This window comes from Anopheles nili, chromosome 3 (genome assembly GCF_943737925.1).
Source record: "Anopheles nili chromosome 3, idAnoNiliSN_F5_01, whole genome shotgun sequence".
In the NCBI taxonomy this organism is placed as follows: Eukaryota; Metazoa; Arthropoda; class Insecta; order Diptera; family Culicidae; genus Anopheles; species Anopheles nili.
This window is the reverse complement of record NC_071292.1, coordinates 44622673-44647396: the sequence shown is the minus strand read 5'-3', so window position 1 is coordinate 44647396 and position 24724 is coordinate 44622673. Positions and strand designations below refer to the sequence as shown.

At 40.5% G+C, this 24724-nt stretch overlaps 1 protein-coding gene and 1 long non-coding RNA gene across 4 annotated transcripts; one reads left to right on the top strand and one right to left on the bottom strand.

Moving 5' to 3' along the window:
• Nucleotides 1–7942: 7942 nt before the first annotated feature.
• Nucleotides 7943–24661, top strand: LOC128725828 (protein GDAP2 homolog). Of its 3 annotated transcripts, XM_053819600.1 has the most exons (7): nucleotides 7943–7970; nucleotides 8046–8170; nucleotides 8864–8961; nucleotides 20271–20424; nucleotides 20493–20632; nucleotides 20693–20891; nucleotides 21092–24661. In XM_053819600.1, exons 1-7 carry the CDS (start codon nucleotides 7943–7945, stop codon nucleotides 21146–21148), a joined length of 801 nt encoding a protein of 266 aa, XP_053675575.1. In that variant the 3' UTR covers nucleotides 21149–24661. The 3 variants fall into 3 exon arrangements, with proteins under 3 accessions (XP_053675575.1, XP_053675577.1, XP_053675576.1); XM_053819602.1 differs by lacking the exons at nucleotides 7943–7970; nucleotides 8046–8170; nucleotides 8864–8961 and adding an exon at nucleotides 13890–14395; XM_053819601.1 differs by lacking the exons at nucleotides 7943–7970; nucleotides 8046–8170; nucleotides 8864–8961 and adding an exon at nucleotides 17611–17789.
• Nucleotides 8303–17080, bottom strand: LOC128725829 (uncharacterized). Its single transcript, XR_008410820.1, has 3 exons — nucleotides 16579–17080; nucleotides 12882–13257; nucleotides 8303–8935 (listed from the first exon to the last, which is right to left on the bottom strand). It is a non-coding gene; the product is annotated as an uncharacterized LOC128725829 (long non-coding RNA).
• Nucleotides 24662–24724: the final 63 nt, after the last annotated feature.

Here is a 24724-nt window from a genome sequence, read left to right as displayed (position 1 = left end):
TTTCAAGCTTTTAAGTGATCATGGTTCGTTCCTAACTCGCACCCTATGTTTATGTGGTATTTGATAAATCCCCTAAATCATTATGCCATTTACCGATTAGTTTGTGTTGTGGAAATACTTGTTTCAACTAGAGCTTAGAGCAGTGGTTTGGATCATAGAAAAAGTAGAATTTACCCTTCAAAAATGATTCTTCTGATTGGTATTGATTATAAATATGTTTATCAAACATCCACGCACGATTGACAGTCCTTGTGTTGATAACTAATCTTCAGTAAATATTTTGTCACAACATTTTTAAAGCGACACATTTTATGCTAAATAATTTGTATCAGCCTCATAAATTCGATGATTGTTGGTAGCTTGAAAATCGTTGTTTGTACTAAACGTTTCAGCAGGATATCCTTTGTATAAGATAGTTTCCTACCACTGATTCTATCACGCCAGTCGTTTTCCCGTTTCCTGAGTTTGAACCCTTAGCTGTATGGCGTACATGTGTTTGGGCGTTGTTTTCGTTATCATTTAACGCTGTCCACGCGGTTCGAAGCTCGCGTACACAAATGAGAGACAAACATTTACAAGAGAGCTCCACAGCAAGAAAGAGAGGCTCCCAATTGTGAGTAAGTGGGGCTCAACGCGTGGTTGTGTCGCCCTCATCGCTGTGTCATACAACCGTTGTGGGTCGGGCAGGAGTGTCGAACTCACAAAAAGATTTATCCACTAAATAACATTATTACAACACATTACAATAACACATGTTCTAAACGAAGGATGATATTGCAGCACTCCTATCATTTCTGTGCATCTGAAATAGATGGATGTTAGCAATACTTTATAATAGAAATGTACTGCTCTTCAATTTTAAGTAAATATATTCAATTCAAAGACATATATTTAGCTCTAACGAATAACTGTGTGTCAATTTACACTCGAGATCCGTATACCAAAGTGAGATTCATGACATAACCCCGTTTTTCCCACAAAATCTACAACGCGTTTGACAGCTCTGCCGTTCAGCAGTGGCAGTAGTAGTGTTAGTAATGATACGAGATTTTCATCGATGACAACGCGGCCAAGCGGCAGCGGCGACCTGTTCGGCAAACTGCCTGTTTTCTTTTCACTAGTGTTCTTTCAAACTCATCCGGTTCGCGTAACGGGTTGCCTCCGCGCGATTATTATTAACAGCTGTGCTTGGTAGGTGCCGCGAATTTCCGCAAAGCAAGCTCGATTGTGTCACAGTGCACCGGAGTTGTGTGGTGTGCAGGCTGGAAAACTTGTGACGATTTGGTCCAGTTCAGAGGTGTGCAGTGTGTTGTGAAGGACTGTGCCCTTCCGCCGTGTGTGGGCGTTTCATTTTTCGTTATCGACATAACCTCGTAACCGCCTGCATGCAGTGATCGAAAAACGAACAAACCCAGCAGTTCGAAGAGGTACGCATGCTAGTGAAATAAGTTTTAACCGAACTGCAGCTACGTTGTAATTCAACCGCGTGGGGCCCTGTGTATGCGCGGGTGGTTTTATAACACCACCAGTATTGCCTTCATTAACATTGCGATGGTTCAAAGGCGTGCTCGTGCGTCGGCTGGCTAGATGATTAGTCATCAACCAGGTAGAGCGCGGCCCGACTCATTGCCTTTGGTGGTGTGTGCAGATGGCTTACGCTGCCGTCGCAGTTGGCTTTGTTCTCGTCGCCTCCGCAAAGGCTTCGCACATTGCTCATTGCTCGCACACACATAGCAACGGTCATAGAGCACAAAGATGCGACAAGATGCAATGACGCGGTACGGTATGAAATCTGATGTGTGATGGTGCTCTTGACGTCGCTAGCGGGATCGATCAAACAAACTGACGCGCGATATATGTGGTGGGGAGCATGAAAGATAAACAAAGCATGGTATGCGTTCTCACCTGTGCACCAAAAAATCGTGAAGGTACACCCTACTCGTGAGTTACAGCGCTGGCTGGTTTTCAGCTCATGTTTGAAGATCCCTTGATAACATCCGATCGATACTGAATACGCGGTCGAAGAGACGAATTTGTGACGTATTTGCAAGGGAATGTTTAGAATTAATCTGCGTACGCGCCAGTGTGACGTTCAAGCGTAGTGTGGGATTTCCTACGATTCAAAAACTCGTTTTCGAACTGTTCGACATTCGTTATTAGAATGCGTGTAAACAAATATCTCGTTTCATATTGCGATCGCAATAAGATAAAGGTGCAATATTTTACGTTTGAACAGTGTATACTAAATGAGACCTGAATATCTGAGAATCGAAAAGCTTGTCGTTTCATATGCATTTGGTAAAAAGCTGCTAATCGACTAACGAAAGCTACAAACTTTCATGTCAAGAGCATTAATTGCATTTTTACTGCTTCAAAAGAAATCATAACTGCTCTGAAAGTTCTAATAGAGTTCTGAGTGGTTGCGCAAATTGAAAATTTTCACGAATTCAGATTTGCGTGAACCTCCTGAGTAGTTGTAAATTTTACTGTACGTTCAAAAATTAGCAACTCGTGGTTGAGTTTATGCACGCCTAGACGATTTGCGTCATCGGAATTCCACTAATAGAAGTTGCCATATAGCTAAAGCACACACCGGTAAAGCGGAACAACCCGTTTGCAGCTAAATTTCATGGTACGGAGAAAAGGCTTTAAGTTATATGTCCGATATTTCAATCATTAGTATGAAAGGCTTGTGAAAGTTCTGTAAATAAACACTAGGGGAGCAAACAGAAAACCATACAATTTTATCAGTCTGACGAAAATGATGGCTACTTCAAATTGGGTTATTAACAACTACGCTTTTCCTGTCGGAATGAAGAAAGATACGCCTACGGAGGTATTGCACGCACGTTCACATGAGGAAACGCTGAAGGATCGACGGAAGAATTCCCTCAACCTAAACCGCCCACAGCAAAAACCACCTTACTTCCTCGCCTCTACTCGCCACTGGAACGCACCGCGAACACGAATGCACCTGAAATATATATGCGATAAATAATTAACAACACAACTTGCCCCACATCCGCCACGTGAAAGCGAAGGTTGGCAAAGAAATTCCCCTATTTCGGACCCCATCCGTCGCGGTGAGGCTGTGCCGCTTATATCCTTCGCCACCAGGAACGGAAAGCTTAACCTTTATAGTTTAACTACTCTGGTCCCATTCCGATAACTGCCCCAAGAATCACCCGGTTATCTCTCATTATTTACTTTATGAGCTCTAGAGTGTTCAGTTCGTTGTTTAATTTTTGCTTTTAGATAAGCACTAGTTACATTCATCATAGGATGATTCACTAAAGCCCTGATGGGTCGATGTTACCACACGTAGTACCGCGAAACATCCGTCAATCCTTTCCTTCATGCTCGTTTACGAATACGTTCTCGCTTCATTATGTGTCGTTTTCTCTCTGCTCTACATTTTCCATTTCCATTCTACAATGTATCGCCTCATTTTCTCTCGACCGACCGCCATCGACATCGTTTTCGCCATCCTGGCCAACCACTACCAATCGCTGTTATGTTGCGTGGTGGGTTCCAGAGCGATGAGACTAGTGTCCGACATCTACAATGAAAGCATTGAAACAACACTAGGAGGAATCGCGAAGCATCTAACGCAAGTAAATATTACACCGATTCCCTAAAAGTTTCAGTTCACTTGCATCCATTGACCGGTTCCGGTTGTTCCGTCTGGGTCCTTTGCAGGGGGTCCTTACGATACGAGGACCTCCTTCCAATGTGCAGTGAGGCCCAACGTGACCCAGATATTTTCCGTTCTGGGCGGCGTTGGGGCTTAACGAGCCGCCCTGTTGTACGGCTTCTCTGGCTTATGTTGTTTTTTCTCCCCCCTGTTTCATATGTACCTTTTTTTGTTGTTGTTTTTTTCAAATAATCCTTCCATCGGAACGCCCTCTGTAGCCGCAAGAACCACGAGGACCGCCTATCTATCCTCGTCAGCAGCAGCAACAGCAACAACAGCAGCAGCAGCACCAGCAGCAACCGCAGCAGTTTGTCACCTTGGGAAGCTTGAAGCGTTGGGGCGAGCTAGCGGAAGACCCCTGTGAGGAGCCCCGTCCGCGTCCGACCGATTACAGCCAATTTGCGACGAACTTTGAGGTCGGTTCGAAGCACCCGGTCAGTCCGTTCCCGTGCGATGCGCAGATCAACAATCGTTTCGTAATCTGGTGAGTTGTACCACCTAGAGCAAAATCGGATCGATCGTGCTTGCTTGGGGGTATCATTAGATGCAATTTGGAATGCAACTCTACGTGCACTGCGCCCTCACATCGATGTAGATGTTCACATTTTAGGGAAACATACACTCACACTCGCCTTGCCGAATTCGGCTTGCTAGGATACATCAAGCACAAGCACTAGTGTTTATTGCTGTGTCCTTGAAACAAAAATAGCCTTCATTTGGATTAGAATAATAACATTGAAACTGCTCTGGGAAATCTGGGTAGGCTTGGATTTTCCATTCATTTTTCTCGCTCATCCATTTCCGGTACGGTGCTATTGAAAAGAACACATATTCAGACTAGATTGGCAGGTATTGATTTTTACGAAGCGAACCAATCCACAAAAACACGAAGCAAGCGGCGGGAATAGATAATGCCGTTGAATACTCGTGAGCTTCAATGATCCTTTGGCTCGTTGGCTTTATCGTTTGGTGTTGGCGAGCCGACATTATCGGATGGGACTTTGCTTAAATGGATAGGGTGGTGCAACAGGACGGTAGAATTTAGCATATAGTGCGATCAGTGTCTATGGAAATGGTGCCTAAATTGGTGACTTTTCCTTCTATTTAATAATAACTTCACTTTGTACACTTGCAGGGAAGGAGACATCTCACAGCTCAAAGTCGATGCAGTCACCAACAGCACGGATGAAACGTTGACAGAAAAAAATCGGGTTTCGAAGAAAATTTTTGGTCGTGCCGGAGCTGCGCTTACTTCCGCTATTGTTCACGATGTAAAAAGTAAGTATAACTCAGGCGACGTTCTCTGGAACTAGTTTTAAGATTGCTGTTTTGCATTATTAATATATTATTTTCAATACCGTAGGATGTAAAACTGGTGAAGTTCGTGTTACACCGGGTTTCTTCTTGCCATCGAAGTACATAATTCACACTGTGGGTCCCATATACAGTGAGAAATATAAAACGGCCTCAGAGGCGACGCTGCATGCTTGTTATCGGTAAATGCGCTTATTTCTTCGTCTATTTTTATGGACTATAGTGTGATAAGCTAGTTTTCGCATTGTCTGTATATTTGCAGTAACGTGTTGTACAAAACAAGGGAACTAGGATTAAGAACCGTTGCTCTATGTGATATTAGCTCGGTGCAGCGTAATTTCCCACCAGACACTGCAGCTCATATAGCGTTGAGTAAGTTAGCAAGAGCTTGATCGAAAGGGCAACAATTTGACATATTTGTCTTTTCTTTGAAGGAACAATTCGCCGTTTTCTGGAGCAATACCGTGCCGAGATTGTGATAGTTTGCCTTGAGTCTAATGCACGCGGTATCTACGAGGTTCTAGCACCGTTGTACTTTCCGCGCGACTCGCTGGAAGAACGAAGTGCTCTGTGGCAGTTGCCAAAGGACATCGGCGGCCTGTATGGTGAACCGCAGTTAGCTGATCGACAGATTCGAATCATTCACAACCCTCAGCATTCCGTCATGATAGAAGGTATGTATCATTGTCATAGTACAATTAAACATTTGCGGAAATATTCCAGTATGCATCTCATTTTGACTGCTCGTAGTAACGTTTGCACGATCTGTTATCAACATCGAAATCTTTGTTAATATTATTATTACATTTAAAATAATAATCCAAAAAGGACCAAATCATGTTCCTATTAAGCAAAATAATACAATGCCAGTAATTTTGAATATTCATACAAGTCTTGTCTCTTGCCATTGCACGAAAAAATAGAGCAATTTTCTCATTTTCTCTTCTGAACTCATGCAACATTGTTGCAAATGCTCAATATTGCAGCGGGTGTAAGGAATTACGCGAGTTTAACACAGACATGACGTGATGAAGTCGAGTGGTTTGATGTTTTGTGCTTGAATTAATAGCTTTATGCTACAATTTCCTATTGGTTGGATTGAAAAACGAGTTTTATTATTACCATAATTAGCGAGAAAGATTTCTTATCTGTTTTAAAACAGTAAACACTGCTAGTGTGACTAGTCTTTCTAGGTGTATGACGGGGCCAATAGTAATTGTTGTTATTGTTATTTATTTAAGAACGGCCTGGCCGTATTTAGAGAGCCAATAGTACACATACCTTGTAATTTTGCCAATATTTCGATATACGGCCGAACGAAAAATTTTATTGTACACTTTGTTTGTTGTTCTGTGCCATATCGTATTTATATTTTGACAAACTACAACTTTTTGTTCGTATAGTTTGTGTACGCTTGTTTGCTGAAACGTTAATGTTTCACAATAAATCTAAGCATATGAAAAGTTCAATGACTTAGTTCTGCAAATATGAAATCAAACTCAATTACGCTTGAATGCATAGATTTCAAACACTATGTGTGATGAGAAAGCGACAAAGTAAACGGCACTTCCAGTACGATAAAATGAACTCCGTAGGGATACAGAATACTGCTGTATCAATAATTAACTTTCTGTGCTATATAGATTGCAGTACATCAACCAGATAGTATCACGACGTATTAAATTTAACAACAATCTGTTGCTATAAAAACAGTTAAAAAGTTAAAAAGTTCTGTTTGATGTCGGGTAGTAAACATTGTAACTACTATGCATATAATAATGTTATGTATTGTACCGCCTGTATTTAGGCAACAGCAAAACGTTTGATGATACAAAAGTGCACTTATGATGAAGGAACAATATTAAAAATGTAGCTATCTTTGTAATATAAGCCTAACATTCTATCGCAGAGCATATTCTAAATTACCACTGTTTAAAAACATTATATTATGTATTAAATTCGAAATTTCTTGATTCTTTTTAATTGCTGCTAATTCAGTTTCGTTTGTTGCAACAACTTTTATGAAACAAAATAACAAATATCAATGTTTTATGAATACATTGTGTTTAATTTAGCTTGTTTCAAATAACAAAACTAAACAAGCACTTGATCTAGGAAAAAAATATGGATTTCTGTTGGTAATGAACCGATTTTTTACCCTTATTTCACTAGCTTTATTTTATTGGATAGGTTTTACCAATTTACTCAGCAAGATCCATTCGAATGGACACTACGCGTTTATTAAATTGGAAGTATATAGTTGAGCCTTTGGTTAGGCAATCTTAAATGTTGTCACATCGTTGGTTCCTTAGTCACTATAGTACTTGTGAAAATTGAAGTGCAATTGCAAGCGTTTTTAATTAATCTTATCGTGATGTCGCTTCTGTGTTACTTGACGATTTGTTTCCATTACAAGTTCTGAATTTTGTTTAAAAAAAAGGTTGCCACATAGATGAACTGATCGCTTTGATTTTCCATGTGAAGAAGAAAGAAAGAGAGACAGAGAGAAAAAGATCGCAAAGATGCTGCGCGATCATTGCTCTCTGTTATAATGAACGCAGGCTTTTAATGCCTAGTGTCAATGTTGGATGTTGGACGAACGAATTGCACTCAACACATTCTCTCTCAAGCTAGCGGGCATATCAGTCGCGAGAGGCTGATCGTGACGGCAATTCGTGCAAGGAGGCGCCTACCGATGTTACTTTCAACGGGACAAGTTATATCGAGGCCGTTGTTGTTGTTGTTGTTCAGAAAATCAGGAGCATTACTTAGTCCGTATACAACGTGCTCGACAGTGTGTTGCTCTCAGATGGTGGACAAGTGTAGATCTGCTCTGCTCTTATCAAGCTTTAATTGCGACCGAAACAGTGCATCAAGCCTCCCCAGTTTAGTGGAGTGATTTTTAAGCGAAACAAAGTTTATACCAGCCTTAGTATGATAAATGATTCGTTTGAATTTTCCTGTAATTCTCATGATTTTGTGACTACGTACCATACGATATCTACTAAATATCCCTATTTGCATCTTTTTTTTTCAGCTGATGACGATTCCGATACGAGCCCACATGATTTGGAAATGGGTTCCGACGTCGAATATAGCAATATCAATCTCAGCCTAGCTGCTCAACTATCTGGCGCAGCTCACTCCTTTACACAAATGCAGGTAAGGCATATTTACAAAGGCTAATCATTTTAAGATTAATTTCCTCTGACTAGAAAACGTGTGTTATAGTAGTTTTGTAAACAACAGTTTTAAAAGGCCACAATATTGAAAGCCATCTTAATGCAGCTGTGTTTTCACAATATGTAATTACAATGATACAAGTATAAGTTAAGCAAACAATTAACACTGGTACAGTACTATTTGTGGAAGAGTTTTGATATCGTTGATATGCGTTAGTATTTGTATGTTACTGAAAGATAAGGCTCTGATGTATTACCATTTACATGGGTATATTTACATTTCGGATTCATCTGCATGTGTCACGTTAGAAAAGACTATTCGTTGATTGTGAATATCTGCATATATATTACAAGGTATACCTGTACTATTAATGTTTTCACAGCATCATGTATATTTAAAAAATCATATTTTTGATACTAATTCGTAGTACAAATCGTTCCATTTTGAGCTGTATCAATGAAACAAAACAATGAATGAATGTGTCTTCGTAAACAAATTTTTTTTAAAGCACCCTTCTACGTTTTGAGACACTTTCTAGGCTAGTTTATTACTTAGAAAAGGCTTATATTCCGTTTAATTTCGTAATAATTATTTACAAATCCAAGTTTAGTATTTCAGAATCTTTCTAAATTAGTTCAATATTATCATTATGATTGTATTCCGTTTCTTTAGGGCGATCTGGATCGACAGCGTCTTTTGGGAGATAGACCTCGAATGGTTTACGAAAGCGTGCTTGATGATGGACTAGAAGGAATAGAGCATCAGGAAAGGTAAGTGAGATTCTGTTTCGCTAATTTTCCTTCAACCGTTGCATTGCTTACTAGAATGACTTGTGCAATTGTTTCGATTATTATAAATTATTCCAGTATCATTAATATGCTTAGCTAATACCAAAAATATATAAATAGATTGTGTTTTCTAATATCGTTAATACTTTACGACGTGTGTAAAAAGCGGCAATAGTAATTTATTTGCAACGCTAAAGCATCATTTAAATAGGCTTATCTGCCAAGCTTCGACGGCATTTGAAGCTCTATCGCGAAAGCTTTAATTTGTGCTGCCCGTAGCTCGAAGCTTTGACATGCTTTCTGTTATCCTTAGAAAAGCTTTTAAATCTTGAACCGCTTTAAATAGCGCGTGAATTGTTTTCTAATACATATTTATTGTCAGCTAATGTGATCCATAATTAGGGGATGTTTACTCAGTTAGCTGTTAAACTTCATTGTTAACGTATGGCGCTTAACTGAATATTTATTTTCTTCATAGCTGGCAAAGTTGGTCTTGTAGAAAGAGTGGGAAGACTTTTGTGACTGGCTTCTGCATTAAATTATTTAACTGCACTTCATAAATATGGTCCACCGTATTCGTGCACTGGTATGCTTTGATTTGTGAACCCCGCGTACACGGAACGATCCATTTCCACGACTAATGGTTCAATCGATTTTCATTGATTGACCATGGCTACCTATTCCGTCTGATGGTATATCATATGTAGTATGTGTGTGTGGTACCGTAATTGAATTTTATACTTCGAGGACACTCTATCGTTCCCAATTGCACTGTAGTAGCGTGCTGATCTTGTGGGGTGTTTGCTAGTTTAATCATAACCTTCTTTGCCAATGTTCGGTATGAGTGAAAAAATGTAAACGGATTTTGTGAATGTTTCTGTTTAAATGCAGTTTAAATGCACAATTCTTTGGAACTTACCGATTCCTTTGTAAATTTAACACTTGAGTTGCAAGTAACTCAACCAATGGTTCGCTATCTAGCCGTTGTGTCGGTTGTATCAAAGAAATGAACATTTGGAAAAAACTACCATTTCGTCAATGTAAAAAACGCTCGTTACTATATTGAAAAATGAATAAACCGAGATATCGGCATGTCATGGCTGGGCACCGCATTGATGGGTATGGATCCCTATTTCTTGCGTCACTGTTCACCAGGGCTAGCCTTTGTTGTAGCAGTAAATTATGATTGCTCACGTCATTGACTGTTATACCGAGCAGAGCTTAGTTGTTAGTAATACCTATTTATGGATCTATTCCACGCGTCGGTCATTGATGCTTCACTTTGCGCAATACGTTGTTATTCATTATGTCTATCAGTAGAACTCGCTCGTCTTTCAAACCTTTTACACGCTTACTTACAGGACTGCTTCCCTCGTGCCTTTAATGCTCGCAGCTTTGGTCTAAATGCGCAGCAGGCGCATGATGACAAAAATACAATATGCGACTTAATAGGAAATAAAAAGTAAATCAACAAAGGCCTCATAACCAAGCACGTAGAATGAAGTTGAAATATGTAAGATAAGAAAAATTTGCGTAAAGCGCCAAACAAACATAAGCCTCCGCTATTGTAATGATATTTCATCTCTCTTGTTTGGGCAACTATTTGCTACGTTACGAAGATAAAAAGTGGAGATAAAAATGTCCAGTATATCCAGCAATTAAAAAACGGCTAAGAACAAAGCGCGACATTTCATAGCGATGCCTCAAAACCGTGTTTAATCGCAACACTGCTGCTGTCGTAGCTTTTGCTCATCCATCTGCAATATGACAGTTATCATCCTGCAGTAGAATACAGTTTGTACTTCATAATCATAAAATGTGCGGCATTAGGCTTGCGGTTACTAGTAAAGCATTTTATTTTTTGGTTCCAAATTGGTACAACCTGCTAGAGAGGTGTATATTTGGCAAAATGAAAAACACAGCGATAGTTAGGTGGTATTCTTCTTTACACAATTTAAACGTATTTGTCTTAAGTTAACCTCGTATTCGGAATTGTTCCAAATCATATTGCTATGAAACGCGGTAGTATTACTTTTGTTTGCAATTCGTATTTTCTCCATTTGGTATCCTTTACATGTGATCATTTGATCGGTTTGTTCGCAAATCCTTTTATAACCCGCGAACAAACCATTCGGCAAATGCGCTGATAACACTAATGAGATATGTTTTAATTTCTTTTCCCAACTCAACCCAACATCTTCAATGTGTTTCAGTTCACCGTTACTGGTGGATTGCGAGTGAGTATTTGCCAAAATTCTGTTTATCCGATTGAATAGTGATTTTTAATAGATCAGTATGTTTCTTCCTCTAATTGTCCCCATACGAGTAGTTAATTAAGAGTTACATTTTTATTTACTGACCTATTCCAAATATCTTCGTAGTATTAGTCATACAGTATTGATTTGAAAAACTTGATTGAATCATGAAGCATTTTAAAAATGAATTGGACTTTGAATGCGTTTCCAGTTTCTCCTCCTGTACATTAAATCATCAAAACGCATGACAAAATATGCTTGCTACCACCTCGAGCCCAAGAACGCAGCTCCAATTTGTCGCTGTTTACATATTTCGCTACTTTTCCATATGCCACATTTCTGCGCATATATGCAACATTTTAAAATATTTATTTTCGTTCATTGCATATGCTTATGGATTTTGCGTCTTGTCGCGTTGTTTTTTGCATCGCTTATCACTTGATTAATATTCTTATTATTGTAAAATTGTTTTCGAACATTTTTTCACACTTTAAGAGTTTCGCTTTTTAAATGGTTTCAAATGGGTTTCAACCGTTTTTGCACATATGTTATGATCGCTTCCACTGGATTAAAAAAAAGCTTGATTCCATATATATCGCTATGCTCTTGTTGTGTCTGATTTCTTGTACTTTTTCGTTGTTTTCCATCCATCGTACTATTTTGGGATGGAAAACCAAAACCATACCCACGTGTGCACGTAGATGGGTGAGGGCAATGAAACTAACTCTCGAGATGCAGCTTTCTCTGACGTCATACTTGTATTGAGGATAACGTGCGTCTAAACCACCCAAAGGTGTGGAGTAGAGGCCAAATGACTGGTATGGGGAGCCAAGAAAACGCGCTCAATCGCAGAACAAGAGAGAGAGAGAGAGAGAGAAGGACAAAGAGAAACGAAATCGAACTTCTCATGCTCACTTCTCATCGTTCACTCTTTGCTTGGCGCGTGAATGATGAGAAGAGTCGCTCTTGTAACCTCAAAATTTTCACCATTTTCCGAAGATCACCCGAACAAGACCCATTTTTTGTCAACAGAAACTTGTATACTTGTTGGTAACAACATACTTCCAACATTCGTACACTTTGGTTAGTCGATTGGCTTTGAATGTGTTTCATAGTTTTTGCCGTACCGATGAGTCACGTTCTCTGTGGTTTATAGAGGGGAAAAGGCACAAAGTGTTTCAGTTTGGACATATTTTTATGCATATGTTAGTATGGAATGGGTAAATTGGGTCGGACGCAAAATACGTTAAACTATAATCAAGATATTTCATTGTATTTTTGCACACGTCAAAACTAATAAAAATTTGGGTTATTTAAAACACAAATATATTCAATAATTGAATGAAAGGCGATATAAAAGAATATATCATTTGTATTTTACCCTAAATAATAACAGTATTTTACGTGTGTATTAAAAAAACTAAAACATTGAAGATATAAGAGGTATAGATGACACATGCTTAATATAATTAATGAGAAGGTGAAAAGAAAAACATCACTGGAGAAAAAGTATGAAGCTTTTTTTTCGGAAAAGGGCTTATATTCCGAATAAGTATGAGGAAATGTGGGGATCTCTTAATTATCCGCATTACATGATATTAATTATACAAATTTGATAACAAACATAAATAAAAAAAACATGCTCACCACTTTTGGTTCACATACAGTCCCATAGTTATGTACTCACTCCAGGCTTTGGAGCAAGATAATCGCGAGGTTGTTCCGTCGAGCACAGTACGGCGCGCTGTCAGTTGACGAACGGCTCTCGACTTTTCAACAGTTGGAATTGTTTTCCCGGTTTGGCCGTAGTGGCGAATTTTCGTTGTGTTCCAAATATTTGTGCACACGCTTACCGCGTCGTGAGTTGGTTGCGTTCGTCGGTGGTTTTCGGTTGGCCTTCCGGTTTTACAGCCTGTGTCGTGCGTTCACTTGCGTTTGCTGTGATATGTTCAGTTTGGAATTTGAACTAGTGCTATATGCTGCATAACGCTGTGTTTAGTTAACGTTATTGGAGATTTTGTCCCTGGAAAAGAAACGTCTTAAATACTTCTTATACATAAGGGCAGTTGGTAAAAAGGAAACGTTCGCGTCGGACAACACGGGGGTCGATGCGTGCAAAAGATCCATCGATTTTCACCGTCGGTCAAACGGTTACGTCTTCCCGTTTCCTAGCGGTGTTAAACGCGACGGATTTTCCTGCTGATTGGGAGGAAAATTCTATTTTTAAACGGTGATATTTTTCCTGCCTCTACTCGGTATCTTCTCGGAGTGAACGCGTGAGCGCGGAGTGAATCGCTACCATCACCGTTTCGCTCTCGATTTCTCCGAAATCAAACCGAGGCATAAAGCGAGAGAGCGAGAGAAAGCGCAAACAATTTCCTCACGGGCTTTTCCGGCTTTCTAACAAACGGGTCGGGAAAACAACAAGGAATACACATCCCGCGACTGGCAATAAGCGGAGGTGCATTTATCCGCGCTGTTTTCCTCGTCGAAAGAAGCTCCAAGTGTTCGAAGTGAAACTTAAAATCGAAAGTGAACAGCGAGTGATACTAACTGGGGTGGTAACCCTTTGAGAAAAACGTTTGGGAGCACAAAGTTTGCCCGTGTGAAGCCCGTGAAGGTCGCTCAAATCGAGAGCACCAGCGTTATTGTGATCGTTCCGTTGTCTGTTATTGATCTGTCTGTTGCCCAGCGCTCGTACAATCTGTGCGAGAAGATGCCGGCCGGTCCCTAGACACTCATCTGTCGAACAAGAAACAAGGGCTGCTTTCGAACGTTCAGTTTAGTTCCATTTCGCCTGGCAAAAGCTTGGCAAATAAAACACGAGCAAGAGACGCTCGACTTTCTTCTCTGGTCCCAAAGCCGCCGTTTGTGTTATTGCGAAGTCGCTAATATCGTCGACAATAGCAAACGAAGTCTATTCTGCGTGTGAAATAGCGCTCGTGGTCGTGTGTGAGTGCGCCGCCGTATTTTGGCACGTTTCAAGAAACGGTGCTAAATAAAGAAATCGCCTCATCATCATCGAATATCGGTCGTGAACGAAGGCACGCCAAAATGGCCCAAATGGTGACAATGGAATCGATCGATCTGAGCGATGCAACTATCAGCATACCGCCTGAAATCCAGGTGGACCAGATACACATCGAAACGCCGGAGGAAAGGTGAGCTAGCTATCCCGCAACCCATGACACGAGACCACCACCCCCCGTGGCTGGAAAATGAAGGCTTGTGCATTAACGATCGATAGTTCCCGAGAGATGCCAAGAGCAAATCTTCCGTCAGAGGCGATGTTCCGATGTTCCGATGTCTATAAATAACCACCGATATACACAGAATCGATGTGGCCTCCCAATGTGTGGAGCCCGAGTCGCAAGGTGTTTGGAAAAGCGGCTGGTCTCTGGAGACCTCACGATGCGCTGCAGCTCTGATGGCTGTTGCACCAATTTTCGTCCCGTCGGGGTGTTAAACGTTAACGCATCGATCGGGACAAGATTACATATAACTGCGTCGTGGTTTATCTCTTTGGCAATCGACCGCTGCCGACAAGTGTGCCATAAAACGATTGAAATCGATAGCGAAAAGAAGAAAAGAAAAAACAATCATTCCGGGCGATTAAAAGGACGTCGTGTGCCACTCGGCACAGGCAGAGGGCGAGGACTTCCGGGGCGTTTTTTTTATTGAGGCGCAATTTTCGCTCACAACCGGCATCATTATTTACTCATGTTTGTGCATTTGTGGACGGTGGTGCCTTCACCATCCACCATCCATTACGATATTGAATATCATCTGCAAATGGTCATGTCGCCAAGCCAAGGGGCATTAAAAATACATTGCTTTACACGGCGACAATCTGACCACCGAAGGGGAAAAATCGGGATGGAACCACTTTGGGAAATGAAATACGAACAACCCGCAGCAACGATTCCGGGATTCGGTGAGGCTCCGGTTTCAGTTTCCCGGTTTATTTTTGTTTGAATGTGCAGAAGAAGAACGGAAAGCTTTGCAAAAAAAGTGTAAGCGAGGATCCCACGGCGCGATGAATAAATTGAACATCATTTCGAGGCTTACTTCGTGATAAAGCAGCTCCACGTGCAACATTACCTGTTCCTCTTCAAGCTTGCTTAGCCACGGTGGTGGGAGGTTTCATAAAATTTGATTCGCTTCGGTTGCACGTGTCTCGATTGCACGAAAAAAAGGGCCATTAAACGAACAGAACCATTTCGATTTGCCTGCCTGAATTTAACTATTCAAGTACAATGTATTAAAATCAGTTCGACAATGTAAGGGGTTAGTTTACTTCGTATAGAAAAGTAACAACAATGTACGATATTTAGTGTGGGTTGTTAAAAGTTCTTAAAATGATTACTTATTTTAATGAATGCTTCCAACAGAAACCTTCCAGCAACACCTGACTAATTGCTGAAGCCGACTTGTGTCATAAGAGCACTAAGCAACAACAAACTGGCAAAGTGTGGCCACTGTGGTTGCGATTGAGCGAGCTTTCCTAATTAGGCAGCTAGTGTTAAGTTCCTTGACGTGATGGCGAGCAGAAAGGGCAATATGGCTGCATGTCTTCAAAATATGGTTTCATCGAACGCCGACGTTCACCTTCTCTTTAGAGTTTGGCGTAGAGATGTTTAGAAATCACCCCAAATATGGAAATGACCAATGGTGAGAGATCTCCGTCATTCATTTACTTGCCCGGTGCCATTAGGTCGATATGGATATGTAACGAAAGCCATCTTGAAAACTCGAGAGTTGATCAAGTTTATTTAAAAGCTCGTTATTTTATCATATCGTATGATAAAATATCATTTTGATGATAATATATTTGCAGTACATATGGCGCATTATAACCTTCATGGTACGGTGAGTTTTGCCAATTTTGCAACAATTTCAAAACAATTTTTTGCCCATTCCACGAACAATATGTCGGATACAAACAGTCCAAAAATGGACCAGCAAAGCTTTGGCCTTGTGTAATGAGTGGCGTTTTCCACTTCCACCCCCCAAATACTTTTAGCCTCGAGTTAATAGTTCACACTAACTGATGGCGGGGATTCAAAGCAAAGTAAATGCTTACGGTTTGGTCGTTCCACTTGACGGATTCCTGCTGGGTTTGTTATCATACTTTAGTAGACGCCATAACTCAAAACAAACCGTGAGCTTCCAATCGCTTTCAAAAAAAGCATTGAAGCTAAAAATGAAAGTACCATTCTAATGTGAAAATAGCATTGTATTTCCATGGAAAGTATGTGAGCAATCTTTGTTGGGGCACTGTGAAATGGATCGATAAATAATCATTTTAAAGCATATTGCTTTGGAATCGATAACCCCCGATAACGAGAGAGTGTCACCGGCGGCGAGTATTGAAGAGCTGAAAGTGTAGAAAGTTGACCCATGAATGAAGGAAGTATCGCCTTATCCGATCGCACTCGGCACTATAATTCATGGATGGTATCGATGATGAATTAATGTACGAGATAGCAAGTTAACGAAACCACTTGCATATCAGTATGCGCAGAGAGTAGCGTTCTTGGATGGTCAGCTGCAACTTCAAGGATTCGATGCGGGATCGCCCTTCGGGCGTGTGCGCACGGCTCCGTTCGTCGATCCAAGGACGTCCAGTTGAGATTGGTCCGTGCACCAACATCTGCTGCCATTGCCATAGTCGTTCTAGGTCGTCCGCATGGATGGCACAACATTGCTTCACTTGCACTATTTATCTTTCACTAGGGGCGTATTTTAATGCAGTCCGTATTGCTGCAACGGACACGATCGCGAAGTTCGCGCTCGAAAGCAATTCATCATCACGATCGATAAGTTGTCTGGGGGCACCATAAAAATGCCCCTCAACATATGCTGGTGATGCTGCTGGGCTTGCTTTTATACCAAGGTCACCTGGGAAAGGAATGGCGCCACAAACTGGCGTCGTCCTGTGGACTTTGCTTGGAAGCGTGTCACGTGTTTTCGTTTGCGATGTAAATGTTTATAGTCGTCTGTGTTGATCTTTTATCAATTTATCAGTCAATTGATCGCCTCACCACAGGTGGTTAGTGCATGCCAGTGTTGTTTTTCTTGCTTTTTTTTGTTTCCCTAGCGTTAAATTAGTTCCATTGTTTTTCTTACTCGCGTTTAACCCACGTATGAACCAGATAAACAAAAACAAAAAAATAGATTTATATTTATTGCCATCTCGTTATCTCTTTCGATTGTGTTTTGTTTATCTTTTGATTTTGTTTTCTCGATAAATTGTGCAGCAGAGAAGAACCGGATCAGAGTGAAAAACAGTTGTGTTTTGTTGTTGTAGCTCCACGCTTAACCGTGGTGAACCGTTCTTCACGCGAACCAATATCGTTTCATTGCTCTACTGAGATGATTTCTTCTCTCTTCTAGTACGACCACAGAGAACTATTGTCCGGAGATGATTGGCCATGTCCTTGCCACGCACGTCGGCAAACGGACCCGTATACTAGACGGCTCCTTTACGTACGTGGAACTGATGAAGCACTACCACTCGTCCCTCGATGAGAGCGAATGGCAAAAGGAAAATCTGTTAGTACCGAACTTCATGATTGCATCCGTTTGCAACATTGTTCTTTTCCTTAGCTTCGGCTTCGTTTGCGCTATTTTTTCGTTTCTTTTTTCTTCTCCTTGTGTTTTCTTCTCTTGATTATCCCTTGTTTATTTCCCACGCGCGTAGCTGGGCCTGCTCGTAGAAACGATTAGCGTTTTCTCCTTCTAGCGGCCACTTATGCTACAAATTGTTTATTTTGAAATTTACATACATCCGTAGCGACCTTTTCATTAGTCATTTCTTTCCCGGTTAATGTGTCTTTCCCTTGTCGCTTGCACAGTTTGGCAGCAGTTTACTTACGTCATTATTTGCACACATTAATGGTTTTAGGTGAGACCTGCAAGCCATCTGTTAATATGTTCGCACCAGGCTAGAATGCGACATGCTCCTCGGTAGCGTCTCACGACGTTCATTATCATTTCGTTAGCAAGCGTACGCTTATTAGTTGAAAATATAGCCGTTCATTTACATTATTATTACTCATCTCGCGATTGCTCACGGAAACATGAAAAAGGTGACGATGGTTTTCATACAGTGTAAGATTGGAGAAAAAAAAGTAAAGTATCGGACCACAGATCGTGTCAAATTCTAATTTTGACGCGATTTCGTATTTCAAGAATCATCACATCTTGGGTTCGGTCATGTGTGTGTGTGTGTGTGCCAAAAGCTTATCTTCAGCGTGTGTGGCCAGTTAGGAAATGATCCTAACTCACCCTTTCGTCCGAAGTCCCATGCAAACAAACATTGCAACACCAAGAATGGGCAGGGAAAGGTCAAACTCTGTTGAGTAACTTTTGCTGTTTATGTTGGCGAATTTTGATTAATTTACCATATGGGTGAACACGGGGCAGTGATGTTGAATGCGATTTTGTAATGAACTTCCATAAAAGAATCATACGGCGTTAAGAATAGGAAAGCTCAAATTTCAAACCCACATCCAACACCCTCTCCAACCACGCTGATGATGGAGCAAAAACGGAAGTTAGGTTGAAGTTTTAGCATGAACAGAAACGCCACATCCGGTCACTGCCAGCTTGATAGTGCCTGTGACCGGATGCTTCTGTCCAGGGTCGTACATACCCAGGCTACCAAAGGTCAGCCGGTCCCGGTCGGTCTATAGCTGTTTAGTGAGTAAGCAAGTTTTGCAATCGATCGCTATTTCACGGTCAGTTATACTGACTGTTACCGCTGTTGCTCACATGCAGGGCAGGGCTTTTGTGCCTCAGCCTTTTGTGTGCCAATGCGCAGGAACCCGATTTTATTTACCTTCAAAGAACGGAAACAGTTGGCGATTTAACTAGTTATGCAATGTGAATGGAAATGAGGAAAAACGGATGAGATGAGCTGTTTTCGTTTTACTCCTTTTAACCTTCACCTTTGCGCCACCACAACCCACAAATCCGATGGTAGTCACGTATCTCCTAATTATTGCACTCCACTCCCGTGATAAGTGGTGGACGAGGCCGTGAAATAAAAGGTGGCAAAACAATGCCACGGTAGTACCATAGCTCCTGCCTCCAGATACAATTTCAGAGACGATTCTCTTCTCTCACTGCCCCCTCGTAAATGATCTTTACAAATGCGCCGTCAGGTGTAATCTCAAAGCGGTGAAGAAAAAGAAAATACACTCGGGCTAACGTCGCCATAAACTAGCCGTTGCAAAATTGAAATCCGTTGCGTTGAAATCGGAGTGTTCTGCCCCCAAAGGCTGTATGCCCTTGGAGATAGGCAGGATGCTAGTGTCGCACACCGTTTAAAGCATTTTTTTTATATAATTCGCTCCGTTTGACATAAGCGGCGATTAAATTACCCGCCAACTCGAGATATTTAGTGCTAGAATCTGACTCATAAGACCCCTTGGATTATTTATCTTTATTTTCTACTCAGCGGCAAGATGGTGCCATTGCTAAAGTCTAGATTGCAGAGTGGAATGTGCAATTTAAAAATAGGTCATCGTAATTGATTGAATTACGTTGTTTCGCCTGGAAACAGGCAAGCGCGTTAGATGAAATGCAGCATTTATATGCGATGCAATGCAGGCGCGTCGTTTCGAAGTAAGTCGAACTGCTTTTTTTGTGGTGGCAAATTCTAGCCTTGCAGGAGCTTGTTTTTGACGAGTTTTTTTTTGTTTATTTAACAAGCCAACAGAAACTAGACCGGTACCAGTGAGCATAAAATAGTAAGAGTTTTGCGATATGAAAAGCAATTCAAATATGGATCGATTTTTAAATTAGTATTAAATTAAGGATTATTAAATTTATGCTATCATCATGACAACTCGACCTTAATTAATATCGAAAATGTCTTCTTTTCAATGTTGATAGCATACTCAACATGTACTTAATTCGGCGTGCAGATTATGCGTATATATTTATATTAAGATAGCATAATTAGAGTGTATTGCAAAAAAGCAAAACTTGAGCGTATTTGTGTGCATTGTGTATTTGATTCCCGGGCAGATATGAACGACTGCTGAGAAGAGCTAAAACAGAAGATTTATCGGAAGTATCTGGCATCGGATGTCTATATCAAAGCGGCGTGGACAGACTTGGGAGGCCAGTCGTAGTCTTCTGCGGTAAATGGTTCCCAGCCCACAACATTGATCTTGAGAAGGTAGGCTATCGTGGACTACTTATTTGTTAAAGTTTCTCTTGCTAAAATATATCTGGCAATTTCTGCAGGCCCTGCTCTACCTGATATACTTACTCGATCCGATCGTCAAAGGAGATTACGTGATCGCCTATTTCCACACACTGACAAGCTCGAATAACTACCCATCACTTCAGTGGCTGAAGGACGTCTACAGTATACTGCCCTACAAGTAAGCCAATCGACGTTTTGTTATCTATAGTTTGAAATTATAAAACCAATTTTTTTGTAGGTACAAAAAGAACTTGAAGGCCTTCTATATTGTGCATCCCACATTCTGGACAAAGATGATGACCTGGTGGTTTACTACGTTTATGGCTCCGGCTATCAAGACGAAAGTAAACTCGCTACCTGGTGTAGAGCACCTGTACTCAGCCATTGCGAAAGATCAGCTGGAAATTCCGGCATACATCACGGAATACGATATGGCGGTAATTTGCATATTTCTTGATATTTCATACTGCTCGCGAGAGCGTGTTTCGTAGAAAGATGAGTTTTCTTGCACTGCTGGGCAGATTAAAGCAAGTACAAAATAGTTTTTGCTAGCCTCGAAACATTGCTTCTTGTAATTTTTTTAAATTCTATATGTGAAAACGTAACTTATTGCTCGCTTATTACTTGTTTGTTGCAGACCAACGGTATACATTACTTCCAGCCGATCACAAACACATCCTCGCCAGCATCATAAACTTTGGATGTACGCTCATTTTTCAACTCTTCGAAGAGAGATGCATCTGTAAACGAGATGTTGCACACCTTTGCATGGAAAACCTTATCGCACCATAAAAACTTAACGGAACCACCATTCCCCACCCGAAAATTGCGTCAAGTTTTCGTCTAGATTTGTTCTCATCGTCTCTCGATCACGCTGTAATCGTGACGTGTTCTATAGACGATGCAAGCTGTTGAATCGTACTTATTAGAGAAAATGAAACAGAAAATATATACTATTCTACCACGAAGATTACTAAGCGGTAAGCGGAACTGAAACTGAAATCTTTGCTTCCCTTTCCACCATTGTTAGGTGATGTGAGTGTGCGGAAATGCACCACAAATCGTAATTGTGTAGAGGCGAAATGAATCAATCGAAACAGCACATTTCTTCACTTCTAATGGACGGAGCGAAAGACTATACCAACTTACAAACATTGAATATTATCGACAAGTGCGTTGTCGCGTAACAAATGCACAATGAACGTGAGTGTACATGCGATGTCAAAGGAAAATTGTGAAAACAAGACGCAACCTAAATGCTTCGTCAAGTTGATGGCGCGAAAGGGGTAGCACAGAATACTTATCACTTGCAAATACTTAGATGGTTCGTACTCTCAAATTTACAATGCTAAATAGACAACGGCCAAGCCTTCGCATCATCGCGCCAGCAGAGAAATTAATCAAGCAGAGACCGTAAGCAAATGTGAAAGAGATGCACGCATCCAATCATATTGAGAAGCAATTTATTGTGTGAGAAAACCCGAAAGTAGATAAACGAACGTAACACATGTTTCCCCTCCCCGAGTAGAACAGTTGAACCGTTGTTATTGTGCATTAAGCGTAGGAAGGAGCATAGTGGTTTGACCAAGAAGTGTTGAACGAATTTATGAATTAACCTCGAGTGTCCTCTCTTCCTTTCCTGAGTTTGGATGAACTGCTCAAACAGCCAAATCTAGTTACTTTTAACCAACCAGACGAGCGGTGGTTACTAAACTAAAACCTTACGGCAGTAAACTTAACCGTTTGTTATATGCTATTACGTTACAAAACTGCTTTTGAAAACGCTCACGCATTGCAGAAACATTTCCGTTTCTATGCCCGGAATGTCTTTCGGAGAAATTGTGCACGCTGCTGTGTGTGTGTGTGTAGTACAATTCCATATTATAATTTTCTGTTCTGCCGTACTGCAAGAAATGAACTAGTTCTGCAAACTACTGTTACATAGATTTATTGCCGCGACCAGATGTTAAGATGGGGATTATTATACAAATAAATATTTGAAGTACTGTTGAAACTGGATTAGAGTCTGTGGTTTGAATATGCAGCGCAATGCCGCGACACGGAGCAAGCTCAGCGTTTGAGAGATGGAAAGTATTATAAAACTAATAATAATATTATCGTAAAGAAAAGGGATCTAGCAAAGCGTAGCAATAGAAAAGTTGATACATATATACATACACTTATGTATAATAAACACATACACAGATTTATGAGTAAAGCGAGCGATTTAATTTTCGCGTAATATATGCGAACGGTTCCATTAAATGCGACTAAATTTGGCGGTTGAATTGTAACAAAATACAAGTGAGAAAGAGAGAAGCGAAAATAGCTTATTTATTGTAAACGTTTCATCACTAGCGTACTTTATTTAAGTTAAAAAAAAATTCCTCATCTGATGATTTGGTTTAGGTCGTTTCAAAAAAGCAACAATTAACAAAAAGGCGTATGTTGTATTAGGAGACTCCGTTCACTTTCTTATAGCCAATTTGAATGAAATATTTTAATTACGTTGAACGGTACTCACTTTGTATTTGTTTTTAAAACCATTACACGCCGATTAGTTGCGTGAATGGTATGATTCTTTAGGTTATCGTGATCCAAAGCGGATGCTGCAGATCTGCCATAAATGCCTTAATCAAATTACTAACAGATTATGTTTCTTCCTAAATATATCTGCTGTACTGGTTGCGGATTTGTTTAAGGATAAGGAAACGCAGTAGTTTTCCACTGATTGTATCAAAAATGTCAATGAAGTGTCTGGACGTTTACTTCAAAATCACATTTAACATCCCATTTTCATGGCACTCACTTCTATTCCGGCATTAGCACGCCTTTTCCCGAGAATCTTCGCTTCGTTATGTGTGTTCCTTCCTAATCGTCTTGTCTCGTACATTGGATGTGCCAATTTTTCTTCGTCGACATATTCTTCTTAGCGATAAAACAAAAAGTTGAATGCTACCTATGATAGCGGAAACTGAGGCACACTTGTGCTGCAAAAAATCATTCCATAATAATTGTATTTCATCATTCACCCACCCCGTCAAAAAAAAATGGCAACAGCACCTACGACACCTTCAGGGCTTGTAGCGGAATTTAGCGTAAAACTAGTCACGATAATGTAACACTGAAACGATAAACTTTAAATCCATGCTGTTCACGAGAATTGCTGAAGAGTATTTGCATGCAGGAGCAGCAAAGTAAAACCATAAATCTTAGCTAAGCGATTCCATAAGTTAATTCGATTCGAGGCTAATCTGCGCGATCACAGCAGCAAAACGAAATGACAAATCAAACGCCTACGCCAGCAGCTTACACGAATAAACGATGGTAAACATAAGCATATGAGATTAATGATGAAAAAAAAAGAACACAAATATTAGTCGCAAAGTTGAACCAACCAAACACCAATTGATTGTTTTGTTTACGTTTAGTAATGGTACGTGAGTCGCAATCCAGTGTGTGGAATGAGGAATAGAAGCGAACCGAGAAGAAAAATCAACTGATAAAAAGCTATTTTAGCTAAAAATTGTAGTCTAAATTAAAGCACATGTTGGCGTGGAAAGTGTCATTTAACATGTTGAACCAAAGCTGCTCCTTTAGGGAGATAAAACGAAGTAACAAAAAAAAATATACCCTCTTGAAAGCATGCTACCCCACGTGTATCAAAATGCACACAGGATAAGCAAATCAGTAGATAGAACATGATGGTGCAGGCGTTTTGAGCATGGAATGCGCTAGTACCTCACGTGCAAACCCAGCATCACTTAGTGAGCACATAGTTGAGCCCTAATTTCGCATTTTAACTCGCACCTGGCAAGCCGCGAACGAGGCGATTATGCGAGCGTAACTGCAGCGAGATAATGTAAATACATTCGTACAATGTTCGCGCGAGTTTTAGGATCGACTGTTTAGTTTATCGGAATTGTTTGAATTTGTCGCGAGTCAGCAAATGTTATTACGAAAAGAAAAAAAATAAGCTCCCAAACTGTTTGCATCACGGTAGCGTTTAGCAAGCTTGTTTCCTCTGGAAAAGTAGCTTGCAGGACATTAAGGCAGGTTTAAGCAAAGCTCAAGAAAAGAACTGGTAAGCGTAGTATAGCTGTTGAGAACATTTTCCCGCATACAAGTTGACGCAAGGACAAGAAGGAATGGGTAAATTTAAGGATCGAGAGTGTGATTCAGAGAAATTAAATATTTGGTTGATTGGAAAGAATCCAAGTGTTTACTTATTACATTTCGCTCACGTTATGGAATGTCCGAATGGGATCAA